The sequence below is a fragment of the Abramis brama genome (genome assembly GCF_963993115.1).
Source record: "Abramis brama genome assembly, chromosome: 10".
In the NCBI taxonomy this organism is placed as follows: domain Eukaryota; kingdom Metazoa; phylum Chordata; class Actinopteri; order Cypriniformes; family Leuciscidae; genus Abramis; species Abramis brama.
Window position 1 is genome coordinate 27,477,055 of NC_139972.1, and position 12,497 is coordinate 27,489,551.

At 40.9% G+C, this 12,497-nt stretch overlaps 1 protein-coding gene across 1 annotated transcript in view; it reads left to right on the forward strand.

Moving 5' to 3' along the window:
* The first annotated feature begins 524 nt into the window (after positions 1-524).
* The window catches only part of kirrel3l (kirre like nephrin family adhesion molecule 3, like), a 41,160-nt gene continuing 29,187 nt past the window's right edge, over positions 525-12,497 (forward strand). Inside the window, exon 1 of the mRNA XM_084127197.1 lies at positions 525-1,244. Coding sequence (XP_083983323.1) covers positions 1,205-1,244 — 40 coding nt within the window. The 5' untranslated portion in view covers positions 525-1,204. The remainder of the gene's footprint in view (positions 1,245-12,497) is intronic.

Sequence of the window (12,497 nt, forward strand, 5' to 3'; positions counted from 1 at the left end):
CTATTTTTCGCCTTGGGAAATAATAATAATTAACCTTATTTTGTGCATACTCACTTTTTCAGCTTTGTGGTTTCATGAATAGTGTAAATCGTTTTGTTTAGTTTAAATTTGTTCATAAGGATTTTTTTTTTTAAAATCAAATAAGATGGAAAATATTTGTAAGTCTCCCTTCCATGCTGTGCATATGTGGGGCATATATACCGAATCCATAAAGTATAAATAAACTGATTAATACGATTAGCTATGAATACGTTCCATTGATTTTTTTTTTTTTAAAGCACATTGCACATAGGCTATATTGAGTCATTATTTAAAGAAACGCCATTAAGATCATCTGTTCCGTAGACTCTTGTTTGCTCCGGGACACACCTGTTTACTTTCCCCAGCAGTTTATTCATTCAGAGGCGCGCATAACCAAGCACCCCCTGTTGTTTAACAACCAAACACCCCCCCAACTGCAAGTCACCCCCAGTTTAAACCTTTAACCAATCGCAGGACCCGGGGGGCGTAGGCCAACGGCTGTCCCTGTGGACTGAGAATTACTTCATTCTCAAACTCGATGTTCCCCAGTCAAAAAAAAAAAGAAGAAAAAAAAGAAAAGAAGCGCCTGTTTTATTCATCGCGCCATCATCCAGTCAGTAGTACGACAGTCAGTGCAGATCGCATCCTCGCCTTGCCGCTGCATAACAAGAGAGTGCGGAGCGAGCAGAGCAGTGCGGAGGGGACTGTGCGCAAGAGGAGCCTGCGTTCATGTGCGCTACAGAGCTTGTGGTGCTGAAACGCGCTCAGTTGCACAGACGAGCAGAGGAGCCCCGCTGATCACGAGAAACGGAGATTTTTCTATCACCTATACTGAGGATTTACTCCAAGTACTTGGATTGATGCAAGACCTACCCATTAAATCAACTTGATCTGAACCAAACAATAGTAGGGAAATACATGGAAACGATCTAAAGAAAGTTCTAAACTTTAAAGAGCCAACAAGCATTGATGCTTAGACTGTGTTCGGATGGCAGTAGAGACTTTCAGCTCTCCGAGCTGAGGTTAACATAATCTGCCGTTGATTTTTACATTTTTTTTTTTTTTTACCGTATTCAAGAGGAGGGCGAGGACCAGAAAAAGCTTCCACAGTCAGTCCAATCGGAGCTTTCGTGCGCACACGTTTAGTCTGGACTGCAGGACAAGTGTTGAAGACTCCGGAAAGATGCTTGTGTTTTACATCGCATTGTGCCTTTTAGGAACAGGTAAGACATTTTGTTATAGTTCAGTAGCCTAACTATTGTAATGATGAAATCGGTTGTTTGCGTACTCTGTATCGCTGCGTCAACCTAATCATAACGCGATTATCTATATCTCAGCGCGCTCCGCTTTGAAGTTAACGCAGTCGTTTTAGTTGTGTCATAATTGCATTTTGTGACATATGAGGTCGTAGTAAGACCCTGGCGATATGTTGGGCGAGTGGCACTGCGCCAAATGGAAACAAGGCTCATTTGGAAATTAAACTTGTCCAATACAGGCGTGTACCCCAGCATAATGCAGCTGTAGGCTACAGCTCTCTGTATTCTTAGAAGATTACTTAAGCAGTGCCGAGGCACAGTGATGGCATTATGGTACATAACATAATACTGAAATACGGGTAATAAGTTTTTTTTTTTTTTTTTTAACTAACCTAAGTGTTGCAGTTTATGTTTTGCACATTCTAGTTAGGCTATAGCTACACCTGTTGTCTGTGGATATGAAGAAGAACTCTGGCACATAAAGAACTTGATCGTTCAAAAGTGTTTTTATAGCCTGTGTAAGGGATAGAATAGATGAGCTTTGGGAACTTTTTTGTTCGCTGCAATAGCTAAAAACATCATTCAGTATGGAACAAGTGTCTGCGTTTCTGACTAATGCACTACTGTACATGGGCTTGATGCTGTTTTGTAGGCTACATGACAGATGTTGACTTGAGGTTGATATATTCAGTGCCCCATTTACTGAGATCGTCTAGCCGACTTGCCATAAGAGAAAAGTTGAAGAAAGAACGAACCAGGTGTGACCACGATAATGGCTATCAGCTAACACCCTTCTGGGTTTTGGAAAGTGTGTTAAAAGCCACAGAGGTCTAATGCACTGGAGATGTGCTGATGACAGTCTCCAAAACAGAAACACCTCTTAATAATTTCACAGCCAACGCCATCAGGAAGGCACAATCTCCTCTCTCAAACAGAATAATTTAACAGCATTAAATAAATATAAATGGTGGCGGGCAGAGGTGCGACATTTCTCAATACAGTCTAAGGGGAGCCGGGAATGCGCGCGATCTGAAAGATTATGCTCGTCGCTGTGTTGATTTATTCATTATTTTGTACTTTATGTTGTAGTGGCCGCGGGCATCTGACGCTATCCTCATATGTTGTGAGCGTGAATGAGCTGACTATCGCTTGCTGCACTCAGTGCGCTGCCTCTTTGTTTCTGATAGCAGCGCTGCAGATAGGGTTTGGAACGGACTGGTTCCATTCTTTAAAAATACTGGAATCGAATGTTTTTTTTAAATGACTTTCGATTCTATTAACGTTCTCGAACATGCTTTTAACGCCGATACGGACGGAATGTCTTACTATACACTGACAGCGCGATGAGTGCAGTCCGATTCCCAAACGAATGACTCTCATGAATGGGTTCTTTTTAGTGAGTCATAAACAACGTGTAGTTCGATTCCCGGGATGATTCTTATGAACCGGTTCGTTTTAGCGAATCACAAGCATGCAAGATTACCAGTACAGTTTGCTTTTAAATTTAACGACTTATGAGTCGGTTCATTTATGTGAATTACAAAAATACAGCGTGACAAATGTTTCTTGATTTTCGAACAAATAACTGTATTGAGCCGGTTCTTTAGTGAATCAAGTGGTAGCGGATACTGAATCAGTCTGGCTAATCTGTTTATTGTCATTAGTCTACTTGTCGTGTCATACTCGAAATGAGCCAAGAAGTGTTATTTTAACATGTTCTTAGGTCCGTAGGATTTAAAATAATAGTTCAATGAAAATTCTGTCATCATTTTCACCCTCAAGTTGTTTCAAATCTGTATGAATTTTTTTCTTCTGCTGAACACAAAGGAAGAATTTCGGTAGCCAAACAGTTGATGTAGGGTAGGCTAACCCATTGACTGCCATAGTATTGTGTTTCCTTCTATGGAAGTCATTGGGGTCCATCAACTGTTTGGTTACCAACATTCTTCAAAATATCTTCCTTTGTGTTCAGCAGAAGAACGAAATTCATACAAGGTTTGAAACAAAATGCATTTATTTCTATTATATATTTTTTTTCTGAGTTGTTAAATTTGGTTAAAATCTGAGATTACGTTTACCCTCCTCAAAAGTATTTGTTTAGAGAATCATTAAAGTCTGCAAAGTGAAAAAAATGACAACATGGAATTTGAATTCTTTGCAAACTAGTAAAAATAAAATAAAAAGTCCATCTGTGCACAATCTACAAGGTTTGTTTTAAGAGCTAAGTACTCTGTCCACCTAAGTAGCATAGTTGTTGTGAGCCGTATTCAAGTTTGTGCTGTTTATTTTACACCAAAGGCGGCGCTATATTTTGCATATTCTGTGTGCTTTGATTGAGAGAGGTTGATTCATTTGCGGAGAAGTACAGCATCCTCGAGCCTGGCCTATTTTTACCACGAGTCTGTTGTTTCCACGCCTTTTAACAAATATTTTATTCATTGGGTGTATTATTAACGCCAGCTTTGATTCAGCTCGAGATAAAGGCTTCAAAATCCCCCGGCCCTCTCAGATCCAAAAGTGTTTCTTCTCCCAATTAACGGCGTAACTGCAAGCGAGGCAAAGCGCTTTCGGTCGGCGCTCCAGTAAACGGAATTAAAAACAAATGTTTATTGGTGGTTAAGCTGCGCTTTCTGTCTGTCTCTTTGATAAATGAGGCCGCCGTATTGACAGGGATGGAGGCGGTTATTAAATTTAAATGTTGAATATAAATGCCTAGCACCTTCACAAATTTGGAGGGAAAATATATATTAGACAGAAATATGCATGCCTGGTTCGCAAATAGGCTCTAAATTTGTAATAATTATACACAGCATAAGAGTAGAATATGCTTCAGTCGAGTTTTGGTTTTATTTGAATTTTGCTCAATAACAGGTTAACTTTAGGATATGTTGTCAGTTAGTCGAGTAGCATACTGAGCTTTTTATGTGGACTTTCTAGCCCGTTAAAGGGGGAAATGTGACCCTGGCTGCACTCTAGATGTTTTTCTCATTATTAAGTGGGTGTGTAAGTAAGACAGAAGGAGGGGGGAGAGGGAAGAATAGGATGTAGTAGAGCAATTCTTTGACAGACTGGTGGCAGCTGCTTTGGGAGGAGCAGAGAGGCTCCCGGACGGCCTGAACCACTCATCTCACCTGACATCTATACAAGCAGCACGCCACACTCTGAAAAACCACCACCAGCTCGCATCTGACTCACGGGCTCCGTCTCTGAATAATGGCTCATGGATAGATAGCGCAGCGAGAGAAAGATTGTCCTGCTTCACATAAACACACATGCTCCCTTACACACTCACCCAGATATATACACACCCCAACGTAGGTGCAAACCACATCTCCTTTATCTCTTGGTCTCTCTCTTGTTTGTCTTATCTGTCTTTCTTTCTCTTTCTCTCTCTCTTTCACACACACACACGATTTCAGAGTGTCTGACAACACGAAGGCTCAGAACTAGTAGAAAAGAGCAGGGGATTGAAGCAGAGAACATGACAGAGTCTTGAAGAGACCAGCCCCTAGTGCCAGATATTCATGTGCATGCCCTTAACAAAGCTCCGCCGCTTCTTTCTCCCAGCCATAATTTGCTTTCTCGGAATGCCCCTCAGTCTCCCAGTGGAATTATGCTGCACTGTGCCATCAGTATTCCAAGTATTCTCCAGCACTTAAAAAAAAAAAAAAAAAAAACTTTGGCATGGGGTTGGCAAGTCCCAGAAGGCAGCGTTCAAAGGAAGTGTGTTAAGATCATAAAACTTTTGCCTACTGCTTCCTTCCTCCCTAGTCATTTTGCCTTGTAAAGAGCAAAAGAAATACATAACTGACTGTCCCTTTGTGCATTATTATTTTATTAATTTTATTTTATCATTTTAAATCCCCAACACACACTCTCATTCACATACTTTATTTCTTTCCCACTCTGTAGGGTTGATCATCATTATCAGTATATGATTTAATAAATTGACTATTTAATTTATAATGGTGGTATGGCATCAAGACATATTAAATTGTGTAAAATAACTTCAGCAGCTCAGTTTTTAAAGGCAGTACTTTGATATCTGTGATATCCCACAATCCTATGTGTGTGTGGTGTTGAAAAAGTCTATTCATAAATGTCTACTGAGAAATAATTGCAATCTTTAAATACTTAGTTAGTCTAAGACTCACTCGAATTTGTTCTAGATCATTAGGCGTCATTATGGTGCTTCGGAAGCCTGTCTGAAACCAGTTTCTGTAGTCGGTGCCTTCATACAAATCTGCTGTCTGTTAAGTTATTGACTGACTGGGCAGCAAGGCATCTAGCTGGCTTGGGTTTCAGACTCAGCCGCACACATGTAAACACTTCAACCAACAGCACTGCATATCTGCAGTCTTGTCTTGATGTTTTAGCTTTCTCCATTAGAGGGACAGATAGTTTGACCTGCACAAAGGGCCTCCCATTAGTGATGGGGACTGCTGGGCGCTTAGATTGAGTGGGGTTGTGAGGTGGTATTTCTGGCCTTCTGGGTTTGTTTTAGGAGCTTTTTGTATTATGCATGAGCTGAATGTCTTAGGAGACCTTATAGGGACTGAAAATGACTTTTTTATGTATGTGTCTGTATTGTTAAGAGGCTTAATGTTTGTATTGTACTGTATTTAAAGGGGTGTAATATGAGGTTGTGTGTCTGTGTTAGGGAAGGTGTCGGATAAGCTGCATCTAGTGTAAAGATTGGAAAAGCAGAATATAAAATGTAGAAGTAATAATACAGAGAATTAATCTGGTATTTTTTCTGTTTTCTTCTCGCTTCACTTGCTTTTTCTTTCCTGTGGAAACCTGTTTTCACCTCAGAGTAAAAAATAACAAAGAGTAAATGTGACAAAGTTTAAAAATAAGAAATAAAGTCACATTGTGAGATATAAAGTCACAATTATGAGAAACAATGTGACAGTTCTTAGAAAAAAGATGCAATTGTGAAATATATAAAGTCATAATTCCAAGAAATAAAGTGGAAATTGTAAGATAAAATTTTTAATTACGAGTCACATTGTGACTTTTTTAAAACTCTGAGACAGAAATGCGCTTCCATTCTTCACCTGTTTTTCCTTATTGAAAAGGACTAGCAAAGTTGGAAGGCGAGGAAGTTCAGTGATAAGTGTGTGTGTGCTCGAGTTAGAGGGAGTAAGTGACACACGATTCACAATAGCGCCGATGCAGCAGAATCTGTCTGGTGCGGGAAGACTGCTGCATTATTTAGGAGACGCTCGTATGGCATAGATATGGATGAGTTTTGGCCTGCTTTGATGCGCTTGCACTCTGCAGAACGGAGTGAGATGGACTGGCTGCGAGCGGCTGAGTGCTCTGGGCTCTTTTACAGGGAGATGTTGGCGCTCGGAGACAAATTCAACATAAAGGTCAGTTTTGTTTACAGCAGAGAGCAAATCGCGAGATTTTCTCCCCAGACAACATTCTAGCGTACGAATTTTATATGTGTTGCTGGGACTGAATGACATTCAAGCTTGTGAATAGGACTTAGGGGACCAGGATAATGCTATACCTTCTCTTTACAGTAAAAAATGAAAAGAAAAGAAAACCCTTGTTGCAGGTAAACAGAAATCCGTAAGTTAACTTTTATAGTACCTCCTGTGGAGAAAAGACCACAACTCCTTGTTTTTCATTTTTTCCCGCGCCCCCATTTGCCCATCATAACGTTCAAACCGTGCTCCTGATGACACGTACAGCTGTTAGGTTGGGCGGTCGGGGGGGGGGGGGCTCTGAAACAATGGCTCTCTATGTTTTCTGCTACACACAGCCGTATTGTCTAATTATCTTTCACAGACACAAGACAGCGACCCTCACCCACGTTTTTCCGCAGCACCCCCCCCCCCACACACACACACATACACCCACACCCACACCCACACACAGAAAGATATTTAGAAGAATTAGTGGAATAGAGAAAGCAAATGAGAAGGTTTTGGAGGGAAAGGCTGTAATCTGCTTGCCCATGCAGGAGCACATAGATAAAGAACTTGGCATTGCGTTCAGGGGGGCGCATTTGTTATCAGCTCTCAGCGTCTCCAGCCCGCGCGGCTAATGGCAGAGCCTAGAGGATAGGTGGCCAGTTGTTCCTCACTCTGGGACAAGGCCATCTCCTCCATCTCCATTGTTTTTTCAGCCCCTCTCTTCCTCTAACCTCGTCTCCATCCACCCACATCCTCACCTCATTTTCCTTGGGCGGAAAGACGAGTGAGTGGACAAAGAGGAATTGTGCTGACTTCTTCCTCTGGAGGAGAAAATGAAAAAGAGAGCAATTATGTCACCGGGGGTCTTCAGTTACATTAAAATGGACAGTTTGTTTTTCAAGGCTGAGAGTGACTCCTAGATTGAAATTTTATCTCATGTATCCACATCTCTGGGGATGTTTATTCTGATGGTGAGATACAGTAGGCAATAGGGTCAGATAATCACTGATATTTGCATACAGGGGAAAAAAGAGGGTGTTTACTGCTGAGATTACAAAGGGGTGAGGCTAGGGAGCCTGAGTTAATTTGGAGAAAATCATTAAAACAATGCCTAAGGAAAGACACAATTTCAAACACTCATTTCCTATTTTAAGAAGCACTTTGCTTGCATTTTTTTTTTTTTTTTCAAAATGCGAAAAGTGTCACTCGTTACTAGGGGAAATGTATCACAATTTGGTACGAACAGAAGCAAGGAAGTGTTTTGACACAGGCGTGTGTAGAACGAGCTGGGCTTTGGTAGAGCGCACATCGGCTTCTATTTTACGATCACCTCCAGTCCTCCAAGACAAAAATTTCATATCTCTTGCTGTGACACAGGAAGCAACAGTAAATTGAAATTTATCTTCCATGTTGCTGCAATATCTGGGCTCATATTATCCTCTCGGGCCAAGATCCCTAAGCCCGGCCTTAAAGATAGCCCTGATAGGAGAGGATGTTTTCTGCGGTGGGAAAATCCAATTCTGCTATAAAACTGTTCATTAATTTTATCTGTCTATTTATTGAATATTAGATTTTTGTGTTTACGTTTGGGGAAAAATGTTGTACTGCAAATCATTGAGCTAGATTTGAAATTATGCTCCTTTATTACTTATCTGTTCTGGGATTTGCGTTTGTTATAGTTATGGATTCATGCATACATTAAAGAATGAGTCATGGAAGTTCAGATGGACTGACAGCTAACAGTAATTGATTGTTTTTCTGTCACAGTTGAAGGTTGTGCCAGAGGGGCAGCTGAAATGAGTGTCTGGTGGTTAAAGCTACATGGCCTTTGTATGGTGATTAGTCAAAGTCTGACTATTTAATTAATGATTACTCCATCACAGAAGACATTGTGTGCCTGAGAGAGACAGAAAAGCTCTCAAAAAAGCCACAGTCTGATTATACTATTACATGTGATGCATCAGGATCTAACTTTACCCCTGATTCCCTATATATTCAGTTAAAACTGTTTCATATACTCTAGTACACTGATATTGACAGTGTCACATTGTGCAGGCCAGTTTTTATTTGTTAAACATTTTTTGAGCTAATAAAGTCTAGAATTAAGCACAATCTGACACTTTAAGATGTTCGCCATAGCATCCAGCACAACAAATTAAAGCTTTTCTGTCCTGTTTTAACTAAAACAGAATTATATTTCATTCAATATAACAAGTGTAGTAAGTGTTTTTGACACCCCTGCACTAGTAGGTCACTGATTTCAGTTCCACTAATGCTGCCTAGATTCTGTATCAGGATAGGATCTTATACCTGCTTCCATTGTAAGATAGCATCATATTAAATCAGATCTCAGATCAGAACTCAGCCCTACTTGAGTCTTTGGCATAAAGACTGTCATGCAGACAGGAATACCCTCATTATCAGCTATTTGCGAGCTCATTCTCTCTATCCGTCTGTCTCTCTTTCTCTGTCGCGCACACACTCACATCCCTTAACCAAATAGTTCTTCCTCTGGAAACCCCAGTGGAATGTGCGTGCAAATATTGTGATTGTGAGCCCGACCGTTAACCATAATACTCCACACCGGAGAGAAGACCTTACTCAAGCTCCCCCACCACATCAGGGTGAAAGGCATCTCTGTTTAGTTTTCAGACAGCTGGGCAAGAAATTGAGAAAAGCATATGTCTTTCCTTCTCTCTTTCCCAATCGTCTTCTTTCTCTTGCTGTTTCTTGATTGCTGGGATATTACGGCATGGCTTTGAATGCCACAGTGGGAGGTCGAAGGAGAAGCTGGCCAATTTGCTATCAAGCGAGGGGTGTCAGTCAAGGCGCGTCAAACAAGCTTTCCGCCGTCACTCATGTGTCCAAACATGGTAATTTTATCGAGCGATCCAAAGTTATCTGAAACAAGCCAGTGCCTTTGGAAAAAAAGAACGGGCGATCAAATGATTCAGAAGGTAGAGAAGATGGCGGTAAAGAAAGTAAGAGAACCGTTTAGCCAAGGTGTGGAAGGCTTAGGAGTTCATGCAGCTTGATAAAATGGTGTGCCAAGGCAGAAAGGGAAGAGAGGAAAGAGGGGGGTCAAACAGATTAACTTCCAGCATCTTAGCTCTGAAGGTAATGGATATCCTTGTACTGGTGTGAAGGAACCCCTTCATCTGTTCTCCCAGTTTAAAAGTAGGAAACATAGTAACAAAGACATACCAGATGAAAAAGTGAGTGTCTTGACACAGGAGACTGGATAGGGCACTTGGACACCTGGAGGCAATGATGAAGCCATAACAAAGCAGACAAGCTTTGAATGCACAGGTTGGGCAGAGCTGGGTGAATGAAGGGGGGGGAGGGGGGGGGGGGGATTGGGGTGTTGATGGGTTTGAATTTGATACACAGCCTCTTTCAGACGATGAGGTAATGTCAGGCAGTGCCCCTGGACCTTCCTGATTGATGCATTCCAGCCGCTCTACTGCTGTGGGAGGGCTGTAACGGATTACAGCGCCAAACCCTGCACGGAGAAAGACAGAGAAACCTCTAATGGTCTGTGACTATTGTCTGGGTGAGGCATCCAAACTCTACCGTTCTCTGCGGAGTTGAAGAGGAAGTTCACACACACACACACACACACACAGGGACAGGTACACGATACACACTGAAAAGAGCTACCTCAGCGTTGTTGTGCAGGATATTGGCTGTTTACTTTTGAAATTCTCTCCCTGGTTCTGGCTTGCTGTAAACACTGGTGTGGGGTGCTTGTCACTCACAGATAAGGACAGAGATAAATAGGAGAGGGAGGAAGTGAGATAGAAGACAAAGGGAACATAGAACAAAGAGAGACAAAGAAAGAAAAGTTGCTAGCTAAACATAATGTCTCTTGGAGTGAATAATGAGTCTGTATGGACAAATGAAGTCTAAAAAAGTGATATGCTTACATTGGCTGAGCTTTTTAGAACTTTACCCAGCCGCAGCACAAAGTGATATTTTTTATGCATTTGCATGCATAAGTATGCCTATTATGCAGTTTAGAACAAAATGGGCTCCATAGTCCCACTGAAAAGACCAGCTTAGACTAGCACGAGTTTCAGTGAATGTGGCGTGTATATATTTAACAATGTTGTTCACAAGCAAACTTGGCTAGCGATGCTGATAGACCAACACATGATCTAAAATGTATCTTAGTAAGCAAATTTGCTAATCTTTTCAGGAAAGTATCCATGATGCAGTGTGAGCCGGAGCCTTATTTGTATCCTGTGTTGTCATCCATGTTTTTTTGTTTGTTTTTTTCAGAGAAGGACACAGGGCAAAATTGCATGCCACCCTTAGGAACAGCATAATAGTATAGGACAAATACATAAATAAGAAAAGCCATCAAGCAGGCAAGGAAGTGTGGGCTGGTTCATGTGTGGAAGAGAGAAGGAGAAAGCAGGAAAAAAAGGTCTGACATTAATGCAATCCGTTTGGTACTTTACCTCAAGCCACTTGTATAAGCTTTCTTCTCGAATGGATTGTGTATATTACTGGTGTGTGACAAAAACAGCTTCACCAGTATGCTGAGAAAAAGATGCATTGGTTTTGGAGGACACAGCAGGTCTTCTAGCTCTGGGCTCCAGACTGGCTTTGTACGCAGCAGGCTGCTTGGTTTCAAGCATTCCCAAACAGAGCCACCTCAGAGCAGGTGAAAGAATGAGGAGCGTGATCCTGCTGGAACTGCACTTCTATAGCTTCTTCTCACTTCCAGCAGCAGGCGAAGCGAGATACTCTCCTGCCTGAAGATATGGGTTCAGCTTTCTCTATGAGCTGCATCCCACTGCGAGGAGATTTAGTGATGATTTATGAAGCCCCTGGAAAACAGGGCACAAATGTGTAAGGTTTTCATATGATACTGACATCTCGCTTCCAAAGTCAATGTTTTGTTGAGTTTTGGTGGAGTTGCAGCTTTGAGAAAGCTTGTTTAGATATGAAAGGATTTCACAGGCAGAGGAATTTGTGGGAGTATTTTTTCAGAGCCTCTTTTGAGCTTTGTACTACTAGAATGGCCAAAAAAAAAAGGGTGCTTTGGAGACGCTGTTCAATAAGTAGTTTTTAATCATATTAATATGAATGAACATGTTCTGGTATACGGTAATGTTGCTGGGCCAACTTTGTCTGTTTTACAATTTTTTTAATGAATCTGGAGTAGTATATACTGTGGATTGAACAATGCACCAACTCTAATTACCAATTAACCGTGTAGAATATCTATACGAACACCTCCATTTGCTCAGAGGTAAATTAATGATACTAATTTGCATTCTTTTCTTTTAACATAATTTTACATATTGATTCAGGTCATTGTGGTGTGAAGTAATTTAAGAGCTCACAGTACCGCAGTAAATGTGTTCTGTTCACTTACACTGATGTTATCAGTTGTAATCATGATCAAATGAGCCTTTTCTTCTTGGCTGACTGTAAGAAGCATTTGTCTCTGTTCTGATTTGCAGGTGTTTTTTTGTAATTTTAAGTTTTCTTTAAAGAAAAAATAACCGAAAAAGGTTTTGCAATGTCACAGTTCTAAATTGTGTAAAATTTTATGAGCACATTCTACTGGAAGTATACAAAATTCACAAAACTCCCAAGTTTATTCATATGGGATTTTTTAGCAACCGTAACCAAGATGGGCAGAGCTTAACAAAGGGTCAATTTGAATTTGGAATTTGAACTATTCGTTTTATAAAAAGGTGAATTCTATTCTGATGAATGTGGACATGTGTAAGCTTAGATACTGGTGCAGGGGAGTGTCTGATGTCATCACTTTTCA